At 40.1% G+C, this 26,004-nt stretch overlaps 1 protein-coding gene across 8 annotated transcripts in view; it reads right to left on the reverse strand.

Annotated features, from left to right (window-relative positions):
- Trpm6 (transient receptor potential cation channel subfamily M member 6) overlaps positions 1 to 26,004 on the reverse strand; it is a 223,161-nt gene that overhangs the window by 82,426 nt on the left and 114,731 nt on the right. For 5 of the 8 annotated variants that reach the window (XM_087184110.1, XM_087184113.1, XM_087184115.1 and 2 more), the window contains 12 exons: positions 25,287 to 25,500; positions 20,529 to 20,653; positions 17,728 to 17,899; positions 15,057 to 15,228; positions 14,090 to 14,213; positions 12,125 to 12,197; positions 11,902 to 12,002; positions 9,338 to 9,472; positions 8,304 to 8,357; positions 5,785 to 5,925; positions 3,285 to 3,419; positions 1,459 to 1,739 (listed from right to left, as the gene is read on the reverse strand). In XM_087184110.1, coding sequence (XP_087040236.1) covers positions 1,459 to 1,739; positions 3,285 to 3,419; positions 5,785 to 5,925; positions 8,304 to 8,357; positions 9,338 to 9,472; positions 11,902 to 12,002; positions 12,125 to 12,197; positions 14,090 to 14,213; positions 15,057 to 15,228; positions 17,728 to 17,899; positions 20,529 to 20,653; positions 25,287 to 25,500 — 1,727 coding nt within the window. The remainder of the gene's footprint in view (positions 1 to 1,458; positions 1,740 to 3,284; positions 3,420 to 5,784; positions 5,926 to 8,303; positions 8,358 to 9,337; positions 9,473 to 11,901; positions 12,003 to 12,124; positions 12,198 to 14,089; positions 14,214 to 15,056; positions 15,229 to 17,727; positions 17,900 to 20,528; positions 20,654 to 25,286; positions 25,501 to 26,004) is intronic. The other 3 variants (XM_087184111.1, XM_013078796.3, XM_087184117.1) reach the window with 2 other exon arrangements.

Below are 26,004 nucleotides of genomic sequence, written 5' to 3' on the forward strand. Positions count from 1 at the left end.
AACTCAAGTTAATCTGACTTTATTTTTTTTTAAGTAAACAGCAATTAAAAAATTTAAAATCTCAGTCTGCAGAAGCTAAAATGATGGTGCATTAGCAAAGTGATCTCTCCCCTTCATGGGGGAACAGGACTGGGGTGCTTATACTGTGGTGCACAGATTTTAGCTTATACCTGACGTACCTGTCAGGAGAAGCCCTCCCACACCGTGCTACGTGTGACAGCTTGGCGTGCGGCTCCCTGAAAAGTCCTAATAGAATTTTCTGACTGAAAACACTGATCAGACCTAACCTTCTGTCTAAGGAAAGTTGTTGGGGGATTTTTTTTTTCATATTTTGTAAAATGCCTTGATAACTTAAGAAGTTAGGTCTAGAGAGACACCCTCAGGAAATTTTTCATGAGGTTGTTTCCTCTGAAAAAACTTTCATCCTCAGGACTTTCTTCAAAATAAGTATTATAAATTCACCTCTATTATCTCTAAGCTTCTTTTCTTTCCTCACTACTATAACACTACAGCATTCAAAAAGCCAAAAGTACCCTACTTCTAACTTTTCCATCTTTACAATTACTACAATTACTCTAGTTCTTTAATATAATGCATTCATTTAAGCCAAACGTCTTAATTTAACTTAAGATCGAAGACTTTCAGAGTCAGAGGAATTTTCAACATCATTCCAAAACCATTAACTATAGTTAAGAAACTAGAACCCTATCACTTCTTGGAGTTTTGACTAAAATCAAGTGTAGAAACTAAAGCCCCAAAAATGTGGTCAACTAGTCATCTGGACTTAGGACCCAGCTCTCCTGAAATGAAGTCCTCCCTTTCTTATATTCCACAAAGTTCCTTAAAATCCTTTTGGTAGACCAGTCCATGAAATACACCGCATGATGATTAGTGCTAGTAGTCACCTTGGCTGGATTAGGAACTATCTAGAAACCTCCTAAAGCATTTGGGTGTGTCTGTGTGGAGGTTAGCATGGAAATCTGAGCACCCTGAAGGAGAGAGGATCCATCCTCTATGCAGTGGGACCACCTACACTGCCAGGAGTCTGAGGAGAACAAACACAGACAGTTAATTGGTCTCTGCCCCTGGAGAGCTGGAACATGCTTATCTCCTGCACTGGACATCAAATGTCCACGATCTCTATCTTTGGGATTCCAAGACTTACACCAGCGGCACGCTTACCAGATGTCAGCTTGAACTAAGAGCTACACCACTGGATTTCCTGGTTCTAGGGTCTTTGAATTTGGATTGAGCCACACTGGGGCACTTTAAGGGTCTCCAGCCTTCAGGCAGCCTGTCATAGGACTGTTCAGTCACAATAATATCATCAATTCCCTAGTGAATCCCCTCTCTTGTGTCTGTATCTACATATACATACACATGGCGATAAGGACTGGTCTCACAAGTTTTAGGGTGAGAAAGATAAACATGTCTAAATGTGCCCATAGTAGCTCTTACTTTGAGTAATTTTTCAGCTCTTCTGAGGTATCGTCCACCATGTTGCTCTCCTTAGCTTCACGGGCCATCGCTCGGTAAAGGATACAAGCAATCACAGCCTTAACTGTGGCCTCTGCTCCATGCTGCCAAAAGAACATGGCCATCTTCTGCCTCTTCATTAGCACAGCCCAAACCAGCAGGTCATTGTATGGGTAAGTAAAGCCAGTAGACTCGAGGTCATCTAATATATCTTGTCTTTCTTTTGACTTGTTCCTTGATTTATGAGGGACTCCAGACTTTTCCTGTCGGAAAGCAAAATAGGGTTAAGTTTCAAATACTCAGGTGCATGACATTTTAGCTAATGTAACACACATGGCAAGTGACCTACAGATATTTTTTAAAAATCATTACTAAAAAGAGAGATGAAGATATCAGTAGGACTTATAAACGAGGCAGAAAAATATAGATGTTATGACAACCTATTTCCTGTTGCATTTAATAGATCTAGAGTCTACAAGCTGAGATACCTTAAGTTAATTTAGCCCAAATTAAATCAGTACTGCTTTGGGACATACCCAGTAACTATTTGACAACTTTCTCAAAGCAATGAGTTGAAATAGTACATTGCATAAATGAGAATTTTTTTTTTAATCTTTAACCCCACCTTAGCAAATAGATTCACCATCTTCCCCTTGGGAGAAATGTCACTAGTGTTGCCAACGTGCATCCAACTACATTGGTTTTATGTTTCCTCTCTTCTATTCTATTTCTCTAGTGAAGGCAATAAATAATAATGAAGTGTTCTCTTATGAGTAAGCTCAACCTCTACAACTCAATGCAGATGCCACTCTAACCCCACGTGCTTCCACATCACTTCCTGTCTGTACTTTGTTGTCCTTCATACTGCACTATGCTATTACCTTGGGGCAAGGGGGACTACTTCTCAGTCATCATATCTGTCCCTACCTGCCCATCTCCCAAATTCAACCAAATATTTGGTATAATGTCTGAAAAATAATAAAGGTTCAAAATTACTCTCTGTAATTAGAAGGATCATAGCCAAACAATTGTAATCTGTTTTCTCAATTTTCATAAATAAAGGGAATCTATGTTCATTAATGATGGCCAAAGATAATCAGATATCTTTGCATCCCCAAGTCCCTAGAAAGCAAACCTTTTTCAGTCAACCTGGTAATTATTTATTAAATGGAAACTCTTAGGCAAAGCATTTATCCCCAGAAGAAAGTGGGATTGAGGGAGTGAGGAGGAAGAGGAATAGCCATGTTGTGCATACGTATGCATGAAAGGTACACACACACACACACACACACACACATAGGCACACACACACAGGCACCCACACACAGGCGTTATCATTGTTACACTAAAACTTTAGGCTAAAATGTATTTCAAGAAACCCTCAAAAGGGAAACAGAAGTTACAAAGGGGCAATTTGAGAAAACAGAAGAGAAAGAACAGCTCTCACACCCAACTAGTCTTGGGTTAAGGAAGACAAGGATGTGGTATTAGGCTAATGATTACACATCTTTAATACCATTGTGTAGACTGCCTACCTGAGTCACTGTCTGGACAGGGCAGAGGTAGGAACAAAGAAGAGAAGCTGAAGTGCAAGCCAAGACAATCACTTAGTCGTCAGTGTTATGTCACAGGCCTTTGTTCATTCTCGGTAGAGGACAGCTGTGTTATGCTTTTGACTTGTGCCTCCTGTTATAGTGCTTGTAAATGGTTCCTCTATCTGTACCTCTCTTTCTCTAGCTTTAATTAAAGAAAATCTCAGTCTGCAAAACACAATGTTATTTCCACCTCTAGAAGCAAGTGCATGGTACCTTGAGTTTGCAGGGCTGGGCCGTTCTGCAGAACTGGGAATGCAGTGTGCTTTCTTCGGACTCTCTTCTATTTTCTAAAGAGTGCCTCTGGTGAAGGGAGTGCTGGGAAAGGCTCTGACCTAAGCTGGTCACACTCTGCATATGTTGTTATTCAATTTTTTTAAAGACAACAATGAGAGAAAAAGAATGGACAACAATGAAAGCGAAATATAATATTGTTTCCTACCAAATATCCAATGGTTCTATCTCTCCTCCGTGATTAGCAATTGATATCCCTGGAAACTAACTACTCACCGAACAAGACTCTCTCATGATCTCCTTCTTATGCACACTGTTATTTCCTAACATCTTAGAGAACATTCTCTATTGCCCCCTGTTATACAACTGCATTCCATTGCTAGGTGGAAATCCCATCACAATCAATGGTTATTCTATCTTTAGAAGAAGTATAAAACAGGCAATAAAGATTTATGGTTCTGATAAGAGAAAGTTCCCATTCACAAATGGCTCTGAGGTTCAGATGAAGTTAGAAGGTCATGGAGTTTCTCTAGGTGTTACATAATATCTCCACTGTGGTTCCAGCGGTTAGGCCCAGTAACAACATAACTCATTACTATCAGCATGAAATTTTCATTGATGAGAAACAAGAATGGAAGAAACATTTTCAAAAGGACTGACATAAATTTGTAACATACAAACTCCAAATTTGGAACTGCTCTATATATTCTCAGTTTGTGTTTTATGGATAAAAACTGGACATAGAAACAATGAGCTCAAGACTCAAATTATTATCATTATTATTGAGGCATAGAATTAATGGTTATTCTTACGGCAAAGAGCTATAATGACTATGATCACTAACAATTGCTCAATACCCACTATGTACCAGGAATGTGGATTTTTCAGGTATTATATAATTAACCCTTCTGACAAGTTTATGAAAGGAATATTAATATTCTCACTTTTAGGTGAGGTAGCTGATGCACAGAAAGGTTAGGTTTATTACTCAAGATTACACATTGTTATGGCTGGGATCCAAATTTTCCTTCAGAAAAGCTTATTGTATTGAAGGTTTGGTTGCTGATGGGCCTTTGGGAAATGACTGGATTATTCCAGCTCTATCTTCATGAGTGGAGTCATCTTGATCAGTTCATGATTTGATGGCATTATTATCAGGAAGTGATGGAAATGGAGGTGCACCGTTGCTGAAGGAAGTAGATCATGGAGGCATAAGACTGGAGGCTGTATCTGGACCCCCGTCACTTCCTCTCCAACTCTGTCCCTCACTCTCTGCTTCTCAGCTGCTAGGAGGAGATTAGCTTTGCTCCATCATGCTTTCTTGCTTTCTTCCCTGATGTTCTGCCTCATCTGAGGCCCACAGCAACAGAACCAGCTGACCATGGACTGAATTTCTGATACCATGAGCCAAACTAAATCTTTCCTCCTTTAAGTTATTAATGTCAGGTATTTAGTCAGTGAGGGAAAGCTGATGAATACATATGCCTACAAGGAACAAAACTAAGATTCAATCTCAGATCTCTCAGATTCCCAATCGTGCACTTGTGACTATTCCAACTGAGTAGCAGTCTACTATGAAACACAATAACTGTCCTACCCCACTGAAATGTATTTGCAAAAGCGGCTAATTTCATACTGGTGGCCCAAAAGCACACGAGGAAAACTCCTGTAGCAAGCTTCATACTGGGCTGTACAAGGCCACAGTCCTCCTATTGCCATAGGAGACCTCAAAGCAATGGATATTTTCTTTAAATGAAGCATCTTTCATTTTCTAAAGCCAAGTGTGCTTTCACTTCTGCTTCTTTAAAAATGATAGCTGTATAGTCCACGCTCTCGGTGTGTTCTCACATTAAAACACCTTTCCAGTCTCATCCTTCACAACCTCCTTGTCACCACACAAAACACACCGTGATTTCTTCAAGCTGCGTCTACCCTTGCTCCTGGTCTTCTCTCAACTAAATGCTCCACACTTCTTTTGCTAACGTTGACCTCATCTTCCAATAACAATCAGGCTCCTTCAGCTCCTAATATGTAATGATAATTTTAAGAAAAAGCAATGTTTTCTCTGCTAATCTACTAAGCAACTCGAGTCTTATATCCTTAAAGTAGTTATTCATAAACCTGTTTCTTGTAGAAGTTTCTAAATACCTGATCTTTATGTTCATTCCATACCTGTGTGACAGCACTTAACACAGTATTTTGCAAACAGCAGTTTACAACTGTCTACAAACAGAATGCATAATTATGATTACTAATTACCCTTAGTTTCACTAAGGTACTCTCCCGCCCCCCAGCGGTACTAGAGATTGAAACCAGGGCCTTCACACTGAGCTACAACCCCAACCCCCTCATCTCTTTTTTTTAAGATAGTGTCTAATGGCTAAATTCCCTGAGCCAGTCCCAAAACCAAGATCCTCCTGCTTCAGCTTCCTAAGGTGGTGCCATCACACCTAAGTACTAGGGTGCTTTTCAATTACGTTACCTTCTGTTTTCTATAGAGGTTGTTGTACAGGACTCTGAAAGTTTTCCTAGTATAGCTGCTGCGGTAGGCTCCACCAATGAGGTATTCTACTACCAGTCCAATGTCAATCAGTGTTATTTTGTAGCCAGAAAGAAGAGTATGCTGTAATAAAAACACACAATGAATTAAAACTTTCCGATCTCTTTTTCTGTCTCATTTTCCATGCTATCAGAACATAACCAAATTAATGGCCAAGAGGTAAACTTTTTCATCAGCTTTGCAAACTGCTTGATTAACGTGGCCGACTATTGACAGAATCTGCTTGTTCAGATGTAAAAAGGTCTTAGCCTTAATATGCTTTTCCATTTCACAGGTATCAAATATATTCTTACATCTGTGTGCTTTCTTTTCCTTTGTCTCTATTTTCCTCTCCCTATTATGCAGGCAAACATACATACATACACATATGAATAAACTCATTTAAATCTCGGATAAAAATTGTTTTCAAATAGAAATTGTGTAATTCCAGAAGTAAAACCATGATGTTTATTGTGAATGAATTTAATCCAAAATTAGCACAGAGTTAACTTTCCACCACACTGTTGAAATGGCTGTAAACCTTTGCACTGTGCTGGCTATGCCTGTTGTGAAACAAAAACACGGAAGGAAGTAGAGCAAATAAAACCAAGGAACCAACGTCTGCTCCCAACCATGCCAGACTGCAGCTCGGAAACTGTCCGGTTTGCGTATAGAGTCCCAGCCCCTGGGAGTGACTCTTAGGGAGCTGGCAGCCTGGGCATCCAGAATTCTGGTTAGGCACCAAAGGGGCCAAAGAGCCCTGTTTTGTTTTCAGGTTGTTGTTGTTTGGGGGTTTTTTGTTGTTTTTTGGCAGGGGTTGGGGGGGGGGGGTTGTACCATGGATTGAACTCAGGACCTTGCACCTTCGAGGCAGGCAGTTGTACCCCTGAGCTAAATCCCTGGCCCTCCTTTTTTCTGTTTTTTGTTTTTTGTTTTTAGTAGGGGATTAAACCCAGGACCTTTGCACTAAGCTACAGTCCCAGCCTGCCCAACACCCGCCCCCCTTTAAATTTTTAGACAAGATCTTGCTAAGCAGCCCAGGTTGGGCTCCAACTTGGGATCCTCCTGCCTCAGCCTCCAAGAGGGCTGGAATTCTTCTTTCCTGCTGCTGATTACATGATGACCCACCCCCAACCCCACCCCGCCCAGTCTTCCCTCTTCAGGCTCCTGAGAAACCTTCCCTAGTGAGGTAAACATTAGATTGCTGCATATAGAAAAGGGGACTGGGGATGTTTATTTCACTGATTAAAGGCTCTTTAAAAGCAAAGAAAAAAGCAAGGAACGCAAGTTAAGGAGCCAAATGTGATATCAAATGATTAGGTTATGGCAAAACAAACGTTTGGCTGACAGAAGAGCTAAGTGCAGGTATCTTAGTCTAAAGGAAAATTGCCCTGACACCTTAAACAAATGTCACGTGACTCTCTCGTTGTAGCTGTTCAGTTCTGAGCTGCCATTCACAGTGAATTTTTAAGGTATACAGAGTGCCAGACAAGGTCTCTAAAATGGGCAGACTGTGAATAATATTCACAAAGCTGTGAACAAGAAATAAAACTGCATATGTATGTGTACAATTTTTCTTTTCCACATTTGTAATTTATTTTTTCAAGCAACACCCAAAATAATATTCTTTTCTGCTGCTAGTTACAAGCACATTTAACATAGTTTGTCCCTTTTGCCTCAGTTTATTATGATAGAGTTAGAGGAAATAACTTAAGGAAAATCATTTTAATATAGCATAAATTAATGTAAACTGAATTCACATTAGCATAGATGTTTTTGCTTACTCTAAATTTGCCAAGAAAATGTATCCCTCTGGTTCTCCTACCAAGTCAGCACAAGCAGAAGGTCCACATGCTAATAGCATACTAGACTCCAGAAAAATTAGAGAAGAACTTAGAATGTGCCTTGGGTGGGTATGAACCATAGTGACAAATAAAAAGCCTTTCCAATTTCAAGTTTGATCTAACTCAAACTGAGTGGGAACACCATGAGTAAGATGGTTGAGTAGTGGGAACCCTCCTGATTCCCTAGAACAAAGCCTAGACTCACAGAAGAGGTGACAGCATCCCTGAGTTGTCACTAATATTCAAAACAATAATACCAGAAACAAGGGAAATCACAGTCCAGTCCTCTAATGAAGACAACAGAGCCACACAGTTCTCTGGTTCAGTGAGCACTGCCAGCACAGTCGGCTAAGGTTGTATGATGCTGAGCTGAAGTTGACTGCAATTGCTGTTCATATTTTTTATTAGCTAATGTCACTTCCTTGATGGATCAGCACTTTAAAAACACACAGTAAATTGGGGGGGAATGTACGAGTATGGTTTTGTGATGAAATTGTGTAAAGAGTGTATGTAATTCACTCGAAAATTCAAATCTGCATTTTATAAAGCAAAATTTGGTGACTTCATCATAAAGCTAAGGCAATACATAGCACATCTACACCTTCATAACTAGGTTACCTGTTTCACGTCTTGGACAAGATGATGCAAGAGCATATTAGTTGGCCCCTGTTTCTGTGATAAAGAACAAAAGGAAGAATTAATTCCCTTTAATTACTACATGTTGCAGGGGCAGGCATTTTGTTTCAATTCAGAATATGGAAAATTTTTGTTCAACATTTCTAGTAATGAAGCTGAAGCTAGTTAATTTTAAGGAGTTTCTCAAGAGAAAATATGGTCAGATGAAATGTTTTTCAAAGCAAAATGTATACATGCAGATAGTTAACTCTATGTTGTAAAAAGCAGAAATAAATTTTAAGTCATTTATAACTATCCTTTCTCATATATAAACATTATCACACAATTACAAATCTCACCCAAAAGCATTCCATCATCAGCTAGTTATTGAAACCGTATAATGGTCAATAAAGTCTAAGGGACTGGAGGGCTTACAGTGATAGAAAAGAATGAGTGCTTACACTAAAAGCTAGGCGCTAATGGGACAGTGTACGTGCTGAACACCGAACTCACTGGAGTAATCAAGGAGACAGAGCTTGAATAGCTTGAAGAAAGTAATATTCAAAGGACAAGGAGAGATATTTCAATTGCCTAACTGGAGTTTTTATAATAAGTAAGCCAGTTAATTTCAACAGAGGGTTTGCACAGGGAAGTTGTGGAACATTTTTTTTTTTTTTTTGAGACAGGGTCTCACTACGTAGCTCAGGCTGGCCTAGAACTCATAGTGATCCTCCTGCCTCAGCCTCCTGAGTGCTGAGATTCTAGCATGCACACTATGTCCAGAAAGAACAACATTTTAATAGTGGCCTTATGATAACATACTTCAAATAGCTCAATAAAAAGCAATTTGTTATTATTCACATCTTTGTCTTTCTTAATAGAACAAAAGAAGTTGGTAAGAGTATTTCTCCTTTGGTTGAAAGTCTCTACCTCTATAAACTATCTTTGTACATGACCATTCAAGGAGGCAGTTGAATATACAGCTAATTAATCAATAAACCGTATGGGGTATGACTGGTGAGATGTTCCCTACTCACTGTATTATAGAGCTCTTCCAATCTGGGGATGGTAAGAAAGCGATGAAGCGTCACTCCATTTTCAATTAAGAGCTTCACAAAATCCACTCGATCCATCACCAAAGCATCTAACATCGCTTGTTCTAGCATGCCAGGCTTCAGAAGGTATAAACAAGACATACAAAGACAGTCAAACAAAGAAGAAATAACTGAAGAATTACATGGATTGGAACTCAAAGCTACACAGATACGATAATTACAAAATATAACCTTAGAACTGAGCAGGACCTAAGTGAAGATACCTGAATAAATCAAGAAACATCTCATGTTGTTGGATGGGAAAAGTGAGTATTTTAAAGATCTCAAAGCTCCCCCAAATAATGTGCAGTCTTAACAAAATTCCAATCAAAATTTGAAGTTTTTGTTTTTGTTTGCTTGTTGCTGCTGTTGTTACTGCTGAATGTTGGTTTGCTGTGGTAAGACCATGTTTCCATGTAAACGTTACTTGATATCTGAGTATAAATAGCAAAGTGAACACACTGCCCTAGCGCTACTCCCATATAAAATTCCATTAATACTGCAGCAATTGGTTTTGTTTTGTTTTGTTTTTTAAAGAAAACCATGAACACAAGAGTAACAAGAATGGAGACAAGAATGTGGTGTTTTGGAAGGTGGAAAGCCATTGGTCAAGTGAAAACTGACTTCACAGTCCCCAGAAAGCCAAAAATAGTCAAGTGGGAAATGTCAAAAGCTGAAAATATCTATGCCACAGAATTCCAGCAGCACCAAAATGAAATAAATGTGTGCATACTGACTCCCTGGTGTTGGGGACCTTCTCACTCATAGTTCCCTATTAACTCCCATTACATGAGCAACAAGGCTTTGCCTTTCAGGCAGGGCATAGAGAAAGGATTCTTGTCAGGTAGTATCACCAGTACAAGAGAAAGGACCTGAGTATGCTGGTATTTGGAAGCAGCCCTCAGTAAACAACAGTCAGGTCATCCTATTATAAATCTCAAACCTAGGAAATCTACAACTACAGGCCCAGAATCTCTAGGGGGCTTTCTGTCCCACACTCTTAAACAGAAAGATCAAAGCACACAGATCATAAAACATCAACTGGGAGAAATCAGATAATCCAGGAAGAAAATGTCAAAAGAATTACTGTCAATATCTTGGGAGAGATAAAATGAGATAGAGTCCAGATGCAAATGAATTAAAAAAGGAAGACAATACAATCAGAGAACAAATTTGCTCCTACGAATTACCATATTAAGTATATCCTGCTAGAAAAGAAAAGCTTCATAGAAGTGTTAAAAATTAAAGTTGAAGAAATCTACCAAAGATATAGAACATAATAGAAAACAATATAACAGGATTAGAGAAGCATTCTATGTGGTTCGACACTCAAAATATAGGACTCCAGGGGCGAAAAAAGAGAGAACAAGTGAATGGAAGGGAAACATGAATGTTGAGCTAAAATCTCATGCCCAAAGTAATGGACATTCAGACTCACAACAACAAACATCACGGTGACATCTTGGAACACCAGAAAAAAGATGACATTTTTACATTTCCACATTAGAAGGAAAATGGTCAGAAACAAAGACTCTGAAAAGCAGAACTATGTGTACTTCTCCAGAGCAATGCTATATGTTCAAAATTCTGGCGAAAAATTAGTTCTAATCACAAGTTAAAATGTAGTCAAACAGACAGGCCCTCAAAATATTTGTATTCCATACTCGCTTCCTCAGAAGTTATCAAAAAATGTACGCCATCAACATAAAGATGTAAATTAAGAAAGAGGAAGTCCTGAGATACAGAACAGGGGCACCGAGGTAACGGAGGGTCCTCCCTGCAGGACAGCCAAGCACTGGGGGCAGGAAGCAACTGGTCACACTGCAGCCATGCTACCCCTTCCCTCCCTCCCTCCGGTACAGAGAAGTAGAGAGGTTTCCAGAATGGATGAATCAGAGGACAGCTACGTAACATTACCTAGAAACAGAGAAATTCTATATAAATGCTAGAACAATTTTAAAATGTCAAAGACAGTAGGCTCATGGTGCCAGGAAAGCATTTTTTTACAAGTCTTTAATATCACTTCATGTTTTACAATGTTCATTCATTAGTTTGACCCAAACATACCTTTAGTAGAATTACAACTTTAATTTCTTTAAATGAAATATTAATATTGATTAGCATTATAGGCAACCTTTGTTTCTTTTTTAACCAACTTCTACTGTGAGCACTTATTATATTTTAATGCAAAAAAGTACAACTTTTAAGTTTGAAGTAATAAAATAAAAATCTACCCATTCAAAAAATAAATAATAAATCCATCCATTCTGTCTTCCCTCCAACCTCCCTTTTCACTTTCAATTAGGCTGAAAAGATGGGGAAAATCATTTTCAAGGAGAAAAAAGTAGAGGAGAGAAAAGTGTTAGCTGTCCCTGGGAGCCCTGCTATGAGGATGCGACTCCCATCTCCTCCCAAACCAATCTATCACCTGCCAGTATTCTCTTTGTCCCTCTCTAACGAGGCAACATACAGAATATTTTTTCCAAATCACTTCATGTTCACTATACCTTCCAATGTTGTCCACAAATTAAGATGTGTTTCTTGGCAATGTCCAACCTGTCCCAAGCCACCGCTAGATTTAGTTGCTCCAGTGCTGATAAGTTTGTGCCTGGGGTGAAAGAAAGGAACAATCATGTGCTATTCAAAGTATGTAGACAATAACCAAAGCACAAAGTGCCCTAGGATGTCAGAATAGAAAGTGAAGAGCTCCAGATCTATTTGGTTACCTACCCTTCAGCAGTGCTGTCAGAATTACTAAGTCCAGGTCTTGCTGTTCTTCAGAATCAGCATCAAATATGGTAATCTATAATGGTTGAATAACAGAAAGCCAGACATTCGGGAAAAGAGCAAAGAAATACTCTCAAACAATCTCTGTAGAATTTACATTTAAGCTAATGAATTAAAAAAACTATTCCTCATTTTATAATTTCAAAACCAGATAGGCGATTTTGTTTCGTGTTTTGTTTTACTTATAAAAGAGAAAACTTTTGAAATAGAGTGACAAAAAGTTGCAGGCAATTGGAAAAAATAAAAGTTCAAGAATTCCATGTATACTAGAATTTGCTATGTGTGTGCTATAAAGGGAAGAAACTCAGTATTAATCCCTAATGTAAATAAAATTATTCTTCCTTTGGAAGAGATACCAAATGAGATCCTGCTGCTCACCTACACCTATCAGCTAAGACTGTTGCATTTTAATGAAAAATGAATCCTCAAGTGTTTGTCCTTTCAAAATGTGACAATGACAATGGACCCACTGAGCAAGTACAAAGAACAGCACAGTCTTCCCAGAAAAGATGAATAAAGACTTACAAAGGGTCACCTGAAAATGAATATATATTTCACATAGTACAGGAAGCTGGTTTAACAGAAAAGAACCAGAAGTAGCAAATCCTACTCCCAGGTAGGCCACCAACCAGCCAGCTTTGGATAAATATCTCAAAACTCTTGAATATAGCCACAAAATGAGAATCCCCCACTGAAAAATCTCTATGGTATCATAAAGATAGAAAAATCACACTTCTACAACTTCAGATGGGAATGGATAAAAATCAACCCCCAACTGTCCAGGACCTGAACACAGACACTGCACTGTGCAGATCCTTGGCTTCTTTCTCCTGCCCTTCTTGACCATTCTTCTGCACATTAATTCCACAGCTTGATGACAGGACTGGTGACCTCTTTAATGTAGTCTTATCTTAACTTACTTTATCTCCACTATTGTAGGAAATACAAAGTGTAGTGGGCTAAGAACAAGATTGCATCTGTGAGCTCAAATTTCAGCTCTACCATTTCCTAACTACATGACCGCGCAAATCACCTCTGTTCTCTAGTCTTGAATTTCACATCTCTGAACTGGAAATAAACCACTGTCGTATTGAACTCATGCACTCGTGGGACTATTTCAGGTAAAGAAATATACTTGAAAGTACACTGCTAATTTTAAGCATGGTGGTTGTTGCTATAGTTATTATATGTTAAGAAAAGTCACCAGCAGGTTTTCCCACCTGCTTTGTCTAGCCTGATCTTTTCCAGTTGTTTTTTTAAGACTGGGAACTATAATATTACCAATATTCTTCCAATAAAGTGTCCAGTCTTCCAATTCTAGAAAGATCACTTCAAATCATGACATATCTGCATATTTATTGCAGTTTTCAGCTTCACATAATATAAGCCATGGATAAAAATGTTGATCATTGTACCCTAACACTACACACTTTTCAAACTGCGTCTACATCACGGTCGTAGCCCAGTGTGTGGACTCGGTTTTCTATTCCAGCATTTATTCTCACATTTCCCATTGTCTGACACGTTCCCGATGACCTCTAGCAGGATTTACTCAGGAGTCTGTGACTCAGGCATCTAATGCATCAGATTTGAGTTCATTGAAGAGATGGAGCTGTTCACTTACTCTCTGGAAATGTTTATGTACAATTTTCATTTAGTTTGACAACTTTCCTCTAATACTATTTTTTCCTGTCTTTTTCCTAGGAAGTCTGGAATTTGAAGCGGGGAGAGGAGAGCAGTAAGAAGCCAAGTTTATTCACATAAGCTTCAAATTCTATTGAATAGCTATAGCATTATAGGTATTCATGGGAAAAGCCCATATTTTAAAGATTGTGAAGATCAAAATTGCAATTCTGGAAACTGGCATTTTTTTTCAGTAAGTTTGAGTAATCAACTCATAATACTCACAGAATCCTTGTACACCATACACTCCATTAGAATTTGAAAAAGGTGCTTGGATTGTTTGAGACTGAAGTTGAAAGTGTTCTGAATCATAGAGATGATCTCCTCTTTTACCTGGGGACGCAGAGTCCTGGCACAGAAATAAATGATCATGACCTGGCCCAATCCAGACAAGGAACAAAACCAGCAACCGCAGTATCAGACAGCCACACGCCCACCTTTCTGGGAATGTTTCTATGGACAGTTCTGCCAGAGAACAAACGAGCAGGGGCTCAGGAGAAAGCTGAATCTGCACTCGAGGCAGATCTGTTGAGCTGACAGATTTCCTGAGAGCTGTGAATCTCCAGAATTATCAGCCATATTCTCAAAAAGATGTGAAACCCTAAAAGGCTTAAGAACCATTCATCCAGGGAACTCTAAAAAAGGGAATGTGAGAAAGGAGTGAGATCAAGGTTAGAAGTAGAGGACTGAGGGCTTAAGAGTGGGAGAAGGAGTAAGGAAAGAGATTCCAGAAAGCTGAGAGAACATAAGCGGTGAGTAAATGTTTACCAAACAAATTGCTGGAGTTGCCAGTTCAGTTCTCAGGCACTGTACTTACATGGCATAAACATTATGCTCCCAAAGCTGCAAGATCTACCCTGGCTTATAAGAATGGCTAGAGAAACATTATCTTTGAAAAAGAGAAAAAATCAAAGCCTGAAATAAACACAACCTGCCACTTGGCAAATAAATCTGAAGGTGATCTGGACACAGAAGCCTGAGGGGCAGAGCAGGGGAAACACTAAGAAGCCAATTGTATCCATCTCTTTCATCCTCACAGAGAAATAAATGGTCATGAAAATACAGTCACTGAAAAATGGGTTCCAAGCTCAACCACTGTCCTCTAAGGGAAGGATATGTGACCCCCATAAAGGCACACCTGGAAGAACAAAACCAGTCAGAAAAGCAGTCACTGGAGTGTCCAACGACTCACCCCTCATCGGCTAAGTGCTTGTGGGTGAAGGCCAGCAGGTCGGCAGCTCTGCCCGTGCCCTCACACACCACCACGGGGTCTTCATCCTTGACGGTCTCCCACACCGAGAAGATGACACTGGGACCTCCTTCCACCACCAGCCCCACCACGGGCACCCCTTGTCTTGAGCCTGCTTCAGATCACAAACAATAAATACCACACTGTTTCGAAGCATCCGTATCTCAGCCAATCAGCACTTGGGAGATCTGGACACAAGTCTTTGAATAACCATCCACATGTGGCCGTTGCTTATACCAGCCAAATTTCTCTTACGTTACCCAAGCCAGAAACTTGGGCAAGACCAAGCCAGAAACTTGGACTTCAGGCATGAATATGGTGAGGATATCTTCAAGCTTTTGCCAAGTGAAACAGTAGCTAAAGGCTTTTATTTTTTTCCTTAATACTAGGGATTAAATCCAGAGTCTTCCCACTGACCTAAATCCCCAGTCCTTTTGATCTTTACATTTTTGGTACAGGGTCTCACTAAGTAACTCAGGTGCCCACGCTTGCAATTCCTCCTGCCTTAGCCTCCCAGAGTACTTGGACGATGGGAATGTGCCATCACACCTGGCTGAAGTTTAACTTTTCATTATGGGAAATCCCAAAATGATCAAGCCCTTGGTAACTCAATAAACTTTTTTTTTTGGCAGTCCTAGGGATTGAACTCAGGACCTTGCACATGCCAGGCAAGTGCTCCACCACGGATTTCTATCCCCAGCCCTCTATAAACTTTTAATGGCAAGTATTTCCCAGAAATCAGATGGGCTGGGCAGCCTTCAAAGACCTTTACAATATATTTCATTTCAGTAGACTCCATTTTACTGTTTAAATTTCTTATCATGATCATATATTACTTTATTAAAACGAGGAAGACAAAAGGAAGGAACCGCCATGAAGCCTTTCACTTAACAGAAGTTATTAAGTGAAAAAAGTTATAGAATAATATGTATAATCCATTTCACATATATTTTTTAAAAGTTATACATGGCTATCCATTTTATATAAGTATGCATTTGGCCACATGTATAGAATGTTGTCTAAATGTCCAGATAATTCTGGAAGAGCATACATCCAAACTATATTAATGGTGGAAAACAGAGGGGAGGGCTTGCAGAAATGTTGTAAAGGGGCTTTGTGCATCTTATAGTTTTCTTGTGTAAGTTTTAATACCACACATGTATTAATATGTTATTTTAAATCAGTATTTTTTACTTTTCAAAAGAAGAAACATTGGCAACCAACATCCTCCTCACACCTGAGCACTAGAGAGCTTCACTCTGGGTCACATATCTGGATGCCCCCAGTGTGACTGTGCCCCGGCCATCCCCACCCTTCACAGAGAGGAGTCTACCAGGCTTGTCCCCTCCTCCTGGACTTCACAAGACTCCTGGTGCTGTTTACAGGGGTCCCGTCAGCCTCTGCTCAGGCATGTCTTCCCCGAGGGTATGCTTGTCAAAGCAAGAGACAGGACCAGTGCTTTGACTTACAAGTGGTCATGTGTGTGGCCTACCTGATATGCAAGATTGAGCCAAAGGTAGACAGAGATGCAGAGAGAGGGTGAAGGTACCCTCTGCCTCAGAGTAGTGTTCTGGCTCAGCATGTCCCCAAACCCAAGACTTGTAAAGTTAACCTGGCCTTTCCACTCGACATGTCAATGTAAGAGGGTAAAGTACATTGTATACGGAATGTTAGCTTGCTTTGAAGCTTTTAAACATTTAGACAGATGGCATGAGGGCTTCATGTGTATCTGTGCCCCAGACTCCACAAGGGCTATGGATGGGCCTGTTACACTTCATTCTGTCTATTCAACTGCACTGATATTCTTCCTTTCCTTTTTCATCCACCTCCCCCTCCTTATTATTTTCTCTGTATCTCTAAAAAGCAAGCTTAAGATGTACTAGCTGACAGACATGGTTACTCTAATAATATCATCTTATAAAAGCTAAATGAAATGGGAGAAAATGGTTCATTAAGGCACAGAAGTAATAGCAAAAATGTAGATAGTCATGTATTTCATTACTCTTGGGATTTTATTTCTTGTTTTGTTTTCCTTTATTTTGTTTGCAGTGCTTGGAATCAAGCCTAGGGCCTTACACATTCCTGGTAAACGTTCTACCACTGAGCTACAACCCCAGCCCAAGATGGCGGCTTCAGAGCACCTCTGCGAGCATGAGGCACCCTGGATACCTCCCACAGGCTTATTTCTAAAAGCCTTGTCAGGCTTAACCCCTTCCCTAGCCCACCCACATATGAAATGTCACTTCCCTAACCATCAAAGCTCAGACCCCCACTCCTCTCAGGCTCCTCTCCATATGGTTTTTCAGCCACTCCCGTTCCCACATGAAATCCTCCCCCTTCCCCACCATCCAGCTGTCAGTACTCTGGAGGCCCTTACTAATGTCTCCATCCTTCCACAAAACCTCCCCTGACTATACTGTGCCCCAAAGACTTCTTCCTCTTTCCCACTGTCACGCACAATTCTGCATCCTCGTTTACCCTGAATTCTTCCTGCTTTGGGACCACGTGTGTTAACTGAATCTCTCAAGAGCCAACTTATACAGAAGACAATGGAGCACCTTGCTCCTAAGCAGGCCCCTAGCCAGACCTGTTGGCTCAGCCCAGAAGAACTCACGGCTGTGTATTTTCTGCAGGGACAGGTACTTCTCCAGGTTCCTCCTGAGCTTTATTTCATTTCCGTACTTGCCCACAGTGCCATCATCAGACAGGATGAAATGAGAGTGCATGCAGTTGAGCGTGGTGAGCTTGCTGATGGGGCTACCCAGCATCTGGTACATGCACACCACCTGAGAGACACCCAAGACAAGGGAGGGTCAGAGCTCGGTCCTCCCCAGGTGTGGCTGCTCCAGAGGCCCATCCCCCTGCACTGCCAGACCTCCTCTCATGGTTAAAAACTATCACTTGCTACTTGGCATGGTGCTTTTCAAACTCTCTGTAGTGAGGGATCAATTTTCTCAACATTTCTCATTTCCTAGGGCTCAATACTTGGCCCTAGGATGTATGACTAGTATGCAGCTCATGGTACGTGAAAGTCACAACACGAGTTCAATAAGAAACATACACAGTGTGGAGCAGGACAAGCCCACTCACCATGGGCATGGACGTCACAGTGCAGTCAAATCATTAAAATGGCTCAAAAATATATTTTCCATCTCTGAACTTAGCTTATTTCTGAGCATTAAAAAAAAAAAGGCTAGTTGGGCCGGGGATTTAGCCCAGTGGCACCACGCCTGCCTCATAAGAAGAAGGTCCTGAGTTAGATCCCCAGTACCAAAAAAATAAATAAATAAAGGCTAGCATCAGTACATAGAGCACACTACTATCCAAAAAATATTTCTGTTAGTAGATCTATTTCAAAATATATATACTTTTGTTTTCCGTACCAGGGATCAAACTCAGGACTTTGCACTTGCAAGGCAGGCGAGGCACCACTGAGCTAAATCCCCAGCTCAAAAGAATATTTTGACACTGATTTTGTCTAGTATTCCCAAGAAAATGAAGACCATCAGCCAACGAGCCAAGCAATATATTTCATTCAATATAAAACATCAAGATCTTACGAATAAATTTACAAATGTTAAGCTGCTCTAATTTTAAAGCAGAGGGAGAGGAGGGAGAGGAGGGAGAGGGAATAAAAACAATTAAGATGTGTTATGTCCACGTACTGACTCCCCATGAGGAATGTGATCATTCTGTACTGTACTACAAACATGTACTAATAAAAAAGAAGAAAGAAAAAATTAAAATAATTCAATGAAAAAAATGAACAAAAAAATATATTGACCCTGTGAGCTAAATGAAATCTTCCCTCCTTTAAGGAAAGAAAAAGAAGCCTTTTATTAGCTCACTACAATGTATAGAACATTTTTGCACAAAGAAATCAAGCTATTGGAAACTATGAGATACCCTGAGAAAACTCACTGCTGTAAAAGGCCAGCACATGAGGAAAAAACAAAAAGAAGTATGAGCAAATAAAGATTTGACTTGATTAGTTGATGATACCAGGAATTATTATTGATAGTACGCAAGAATTATTGTTAATTTTTTAGTCATGATAACAGCATTGTGATTTATCTATATGTATAATTTTATCTATATATATAATTTTATATATTGGAGGGGAGGAAAATGCTCACAGGTCTTAATTGTGACACATCTTTTCTTTTTTTTTAACTTTTTTATTAGTACATATTTACCATATATAAGGATCACATTTATCATAGGGAATTTGTACCTGTACATAATATATTTATTCTTCATCTTTTCCCATTCCCCTCTCCTCCCTTTAACCGTCTTCCTTATACTTTCCTAAACTGTTCCTATAGTTTAGAAATATCCACTAAAATATTTAAGGATGACATTATTTGGTGTCTAGAGTTTGCCTTAAAATAACGGGGAGAAGCCGGGCATGATGTCACATGCCTGTAATTCCAGCACTAGGGAGACTGAGGGAAGAGGATCACCATGAGTTCAAGGCCAGCCTGGGCTACACAGTGAGTTCCAGGCAACCCTAAACTGCAGAGTGAGACCCTGTCTCAAGAAAAATTAAATTAATTAATTAATTAATAATAATAACGGAGAGGGTTTGGAAAGGAATAAGGGGCAGAGGAAATACAATTGGGATTATGTCAATAAATGCTGAAGCTGGGAGACAGTACACAGTAAGTCATTCTTTTTTTTTTTTTTTTGGTACCGGGGATCGAACTTGGGACCTTGCACTTCCAAGGCAGGCGTGGGAGCCACTGAGCTAAATCCCCACCTAATGTTATTCTAATCTCTCTGCTATTCAATATGTTTGAAAATTTCCAAAATAAAAGTTAAAATACATCATAAGAATCTCTACATTGGGCCAGGGATTTAGCTCAAGATTGGATAGCCGTTTTCTAAAACGGGGTGAGTACCAATCAACCCTACAGAGGATTAATTGGAGTCATTTGTAGAAAAATAGACATACCTGGAGACCATCATACTAAGTGAAGTAAATCACATACAGAAGGTTAAAAATCACATACTGTATCTTACATTAAAAGCCCAAAATATAAATAATTTAAAAGGTAAAATGAAAGAGAGATGATAGGAAACAGGGAGGTAGAGTTCATGGGGCTGGGAGGGAGATCCAGGGATGGAGGGAGTCAGGAGGGTGAGGGGAGAATGTGGAAGTGAAAATGATTAAGATGCGATGTGTACATGTACCAGTTCCCCAAGATAAATGTACTTGTTATATATAACGGACATATATTGATGAAAAAAGCAAATTAAAAATAAATCAATTAAATAGGATGGGGGATATAGTAGGAAGGCTGGAGTTGGTTTTAGATATATTTGTGGTGTCTATTAGACGTCCAGGTACAGTGTTACATGGGCAATTTAAATACATGCTCATTTCCTTTTGTTGTGAAAGGACTGTCTACTTACATCTTTTCCAATAAGATCTCTCTGGTTCTCAATGACACCCCAAGGAGGGATTCCAACTGTGCAGATTTTTCTCAAAGACTTAGAGGAATGGGTTTTCAGGGCATCCCCAACATGCTTGGAAACTCCTATGAACAACCAGTGCAAGAAGTCAAATTTTAACTCACATCAATCACGGAAAACTGTGATTCAGAAAGAAACTCATAGACAAGTATATGCAAAAGGTCATTCTTAAGGAATGTTGCTGGCACAGTGGAATTACTTTCTGATACCTTGGCCTCCTGTATTCTCTCATGACACCTCTTTCTCTTATCAGTGACCTCTGAACCCAAATAATGCCAGTCTTACTCTGGACAAGCTCAGTTCTGAACCTGTTCTTTGCCAGAATGTTCTACATATTATCCTTCCTCAGCAAGCCCAGCCCTGGCATCAGGAATGTTCTAAGTATTTTGATCTCTAATCTCCAATGTCCCAGTAAAACATCCTTCCTTGATTGATTAAAGCAAACTAATAACATAACTCTACATACAATAACTCCAGTATTCCGGAGTTAATCTACTAAAGAGTAATGCATCATTGCTTGGCCTTCTGGAATTAATAATAATAACAAGAATTATGGTAGCCGCCACTTACTGGCACATTGTAAGATTTCAGTAAGTGTTGGCTATCTTTATGTGTATTTATACTTTAAGCGGAACATTTTTTGCTCATTCTTATAGACAAAAATGGTGACACAAAGAAGCCAAACACTTGCCCAAGGTTATAGCTGGTTATTTGTAGAAATTAAGATTACAATCTAGGTAATCCAACATTTTTTAAAATATACTATTTTTAGAGCAGTTTTAGGTTGCACAGAAGATGCAGAGAATTCTCAGTACACTCCACACAAAAACAGCCCACCTGCCAGCACCATCTCCCCCCAGAATGATTCCTTTCGTTATAATCAATGCATCCATATTAACACACCACTGGCACTCTGAGACTTCAGTCTGTATTAGGGTTCACTCTCAGTTTATGTGTTCTATGTTCTGACAAATGTATAGTGAGTGACATGTGTCCACCATTGTCTCATCGCACCCAACTCTCTTCGCTTCCCTTCAGACTCCTCTAGACACTGCCTACTCATCCCTGTTAATCCCTGGCAACCACTAATCTCTCCACTGTTTCCATAGCTGTCTTTCCCAGATTGTCATATAGTTGGGGTCATACAGTACATAGCCTTTTGACTTTGACTTAATCTGACCTTTAGTTCCAACACTGCAATAAAGACGTATTTTTCCTATGCCTAGTAATGACTGTATAGGTGTCATTAGCACAGAAAAAATGACGCTGCCATGGTTTGAATGGGTCCCCTTCAAAATCCACACATGAGGTATCTAATCCCCAGCACAGTAGGGTTTGGAGGTGGGGCCTTCTGTGAGGTCATGAGTGTGTGATCCTCATAAATGGACTGATGCTTCTATCAAAGGAGCTTCTGAGAGTGCGTTTGCTCTCTCTTGCTTTCCAATATTTACCATGTGGTGACACAGCCAGAAAGCACACTCAGATATAGGTGCCTTGATCTTGGGCTTCCCAGTCTCGAAAGTTCTGAGAGAGTAAATTTCTGTTCTTTAGCAATTACCAGTCTCAGGTATTCTGTTATAGTAGCACAAACATAGTAAGACACGTGCATATATCTGATGCAGAGCACCTGAATCACATCCTTATGTCTGGCACCTTCTCCCCCAGTTCATTGTCTAAGTTTTTCTCAGAGGCATCTCTAGAATCTGGGTTATAACCACAGGAGCAGATCAATACCAACTGTGGAGTCATCCACTTAAATAAAGATTATAATTCCCGAGGTTTTAAAACCAGGTTAAGGCCTAGTTTACCAGCCTCTTTACTGTTACTGATGCTGCTGTCATTGCTGTTCTAACTGGTCCTCCTGTGATCTTAATACAAATTCCCTGTTGAGTATCTGCCAAACTCAGTCTGACCACATCACTCCCCTATTCTACTCTGTATTCAAAATCCCTTGAGAGCCTCCTGCCACACAGAGAATAATGCCAGCTCATCAGCATGTTGGGCTGGCCCCTGGGTCCCTTACTGTCCCCATACCTGACACATGGCAACACTATCACCAATGTGCTTATCACTCTTTCTACACTTCCTTAATCTCCAGATGAGTGTCTAACAATAAGCTGCTCCCTCCATGTTGCTCAGGACCAATGCCAGCTGCTATATCCTTCACTCGGCCTTCAAGGTGCCCCAAGTTCAAACTATAATTTGTCTCCCTTTCCCTTGTACTCCCCAAACACCTTATATCTCGAACATAACCTAGTTAGCATCAATTTTTGTTCTGTCCATTTGTCCCAGCCCACTCCTGTCCCTTCCCTAGGGACAGAAATGATGTTACTCATCCTTTCTCCAAGCCCCTATTCAAATGCTTCATACAAGGCAGATTGTGAAGGCCACTGGCATTTGATTTAATTGGCATGCCCAATTATGTTCAATTATAGTTCAGAAGCATCTGGAAAGTAGGGAGGAGTTCATAAGTGAAGCCTTTCAAATTTAAATATACCTAAGAACCATCTAAGGCTGCTGTTACAATGCAAGTTCTGATTCTTTAGGTCTGGGTTGGAGCTGAGATCCACTGTGGCTGCTACTGGTTCAGAGTCTTCTCAAATTGTCAGGCTCTGGAAGAGCTGTGATTGAATTAGTCAAACCAACTGCAGATTAGGGAAGCTCCAAGTGCTCCTCATTTACTATTTATTTTATTCACATGAACAACTTTAATCATCTGCACACTACTGTATATGTTTTCCTTTAAGTTAGCTGGTCCTAGTTGACAGTTTCTTTTTTTTTTTAAAGCATTAAGTAAAATAAAGCATGCAATGTAGTTAGTTATTCAAAGAGAAAACTTTGTCCAAGTCTCCTTTTCTTACCTCTGCAAAACTTCCCCACTTCATCCTCTTTTTTACTGGAAATAAAATAAGTATTATACAATAGACTGAGGATTCTGCTGATTCAGTTTACTCCATGAATGTGAAACAGTCAGTTTCTGAAAAATGTACAAGATGAACTACATCCATTGGTTTTATTTTGATTCGTTTTGGGTTTTTGTGGGTTTTTATTTTGTTTTTGCTGTTCATCTGTAATTTCTTCATTTCTTCTCAGCCAAAAGAAGTCACTGAATGGGTATATGTTGCCAAGTCTTAGCGAATGTCTAGGCCTGCCTCTGGTCCACTACCAGATAAGAGACCTGATGTATGAACTCTTCTAACATGGAAGGCAAATACACATGACAAGAGCTCCAGGCAGCCACTGCTGTAGAAATTAGACAAAAGTGTATAGCTCTAGTTGAAATAAAAGAGGCTGCTCCATGGGTGTATTGACATCTAGTGTTGATCCTCATGGATGGGTAGAATTCAATCGGAGACATTGGCTAGGGCATCCCATACCCAAAAAGGAAAAGGCGAACAGGAAACGGAAACCCACAGGTTAGTAAACAACTGGACAGAGAAGAGAGTATGTGGAGTCCCTTGTTCTCAGACCTGACTGCACTCCACACACATTTCAGAAGCTATACCCTGAAAGCCTCAAATTCACCTAGGGAAGAGTGCATGCAATTGACTTTTTTTTAAGCCCCTCAAGTGATTCTCATGTATAAATAGTTCATAAACTGATGCAAAGGAGCATTATTCTTGAATGTCACATTTCAAGGACTATAAAAGAGTCAGTGACAGAGACAGTGAGTGTATGGATAATCACGTTCTTAACAAAAGTAGTAATTGTCTACTCATGCCTGATGCATCAATGCAACTTCTTGCATGTCATTCATTCCCAACATCTGAGAGGCTGACAATGGCCGCACGAGTTTACATCATGTCCAGATCCACACGCACTGCACGCTTACATGGGTCTGAGATCACTGTAACCTCCCAATAGTCCTGACAAAAGATCATTTCTGAGAGGGTCTAATTTCATCACAAGAGCCAGATGATGGAAGGAGAAAAAGATAAGAGAAATTAATCAGGTAACAGCTAAAGACTGAAACCAACAAAAACCTGTTGCACACTCTTTAATCTATGTCAATTCAAGACCCCAGGTGACTGGCCAAGTACCAGTGTGTTGTCCCCAGCCAATCCAGAAGCAACAGGTACTGACTGCCATGGACCGTTCTCGCCATACTTCAGGTTACTCGCACCTCTTATCTGCAGCTGATGTAAGCTCAATGAGTAATTTGCTTTCTTTTCCCAAAGTTTCATTATAAGATTGCCCTTGCCTCTTAGCAACTGCTAACATTTCCAACTGCTCCCTAGTCCTGCTGCTAGTAGTTATAGAACTTGATGAGGGACCAAGTCCTTTTCTGGCGGACATCTGCGATGGCGCAATAAACCCTTCCATTTCAGAGATCATTTGCTCTCAAGAGTTTTGGTTGAATAGACTAAAGCTCAGGAAAGACTGTTTTCTGTGCCAGAAGTTTACTAGAAGTTAGGTTAAAATAATATATTTTGACAATGATGAAAACACATTCCAGGAAAGCCCTGTGATTCTTCTTAGATTCTTAGACTTAGAGTCTAGTCACTAAGTCACTATTTTTGTCTTTCTTTCTGACACCATCATATTTTCTGGGAGTGTGGCAGAGGAGGGGTTTGATGCCAGTCTTCCTAGCTCACAGAAGGGAGACAGAAGGCAAAAAGGAAGGTAGGAAAGAGGAAAGGAGCAAGGGGGACAGATGGGGAGGGAGAGAGGGAAGTGATGGACAGACAGGTGCTTTACCCGTGTTGATGCCTGCCGTTATTATCCACGCTCCCGTTGTCTCTGCAGCTTTGACCAAACCCTGGCTGAAGATCTCTTTAAGCTTGGAGGACATCTTAAAGTTCTGGACACCTCCATGGACGGATATCACCAGCTTGGGCAGCTCCATCTTCCACTCTTCCAACATCAAACGAAACAGATGGTTCACCCTGGTGTCATAAGAAGTCCGAATGTACTGGAAAACAGGTACATGAAAAGAGAACTGTGAAAACCGCATGTCAGGTATAGAAACAATGAGCCATAGAAGGCACCTAAAATGGCTAAGATCTGAAAGGAGGTGTTAGGCATCTCTCTAAAAGTTCATCTTCACACACAGAAATATTTGCTTTTCAAAGATCCCACACTGCCTTGAAATTCCTCCTGGTAATTGTAAGTCACTGGAGGAAAGTTTTCTCCAGCTGGAGGCTTTGGCACCCAGTGTCCCGCAGAAGGCCTGAGGTGATGCAGAAATACTTCAAACAGCTGGCCAAAAGCACTGCATCAGCAAACTGGTTAAGCAAAAGCCAAGAAATGTGATTTGTCATAAATGCTACGGCTCTTAGTTTACTTCATCGTTTCACATTTTGCATAATTACATTTAATTTATTTTAGATTTTACCTTCTAACCACTTCCTTTATATACTATTACTCTCTGAAATCATTTCCTTTTCCAAAATAAACACTTTTCAGCCAGATGTGG

This window comes from Heterocephalus glaber, unplaced genomic scaffold (genome assembly GCF_053883595.1).
Source record: "Heterocephalus glaber isolate CG9 unplaced genomic scaffold, H.glaber_assembly_v1.0 deba00001481, whole genome shotgun sequence".
Taxonomy (NCBI): domain Eukaryota; kingdom Metazoa; phylum Chordata; class Mammalia; order Rodentia; family Bathyergidae; genus Heterocephalus; species Heterocephalus glaber.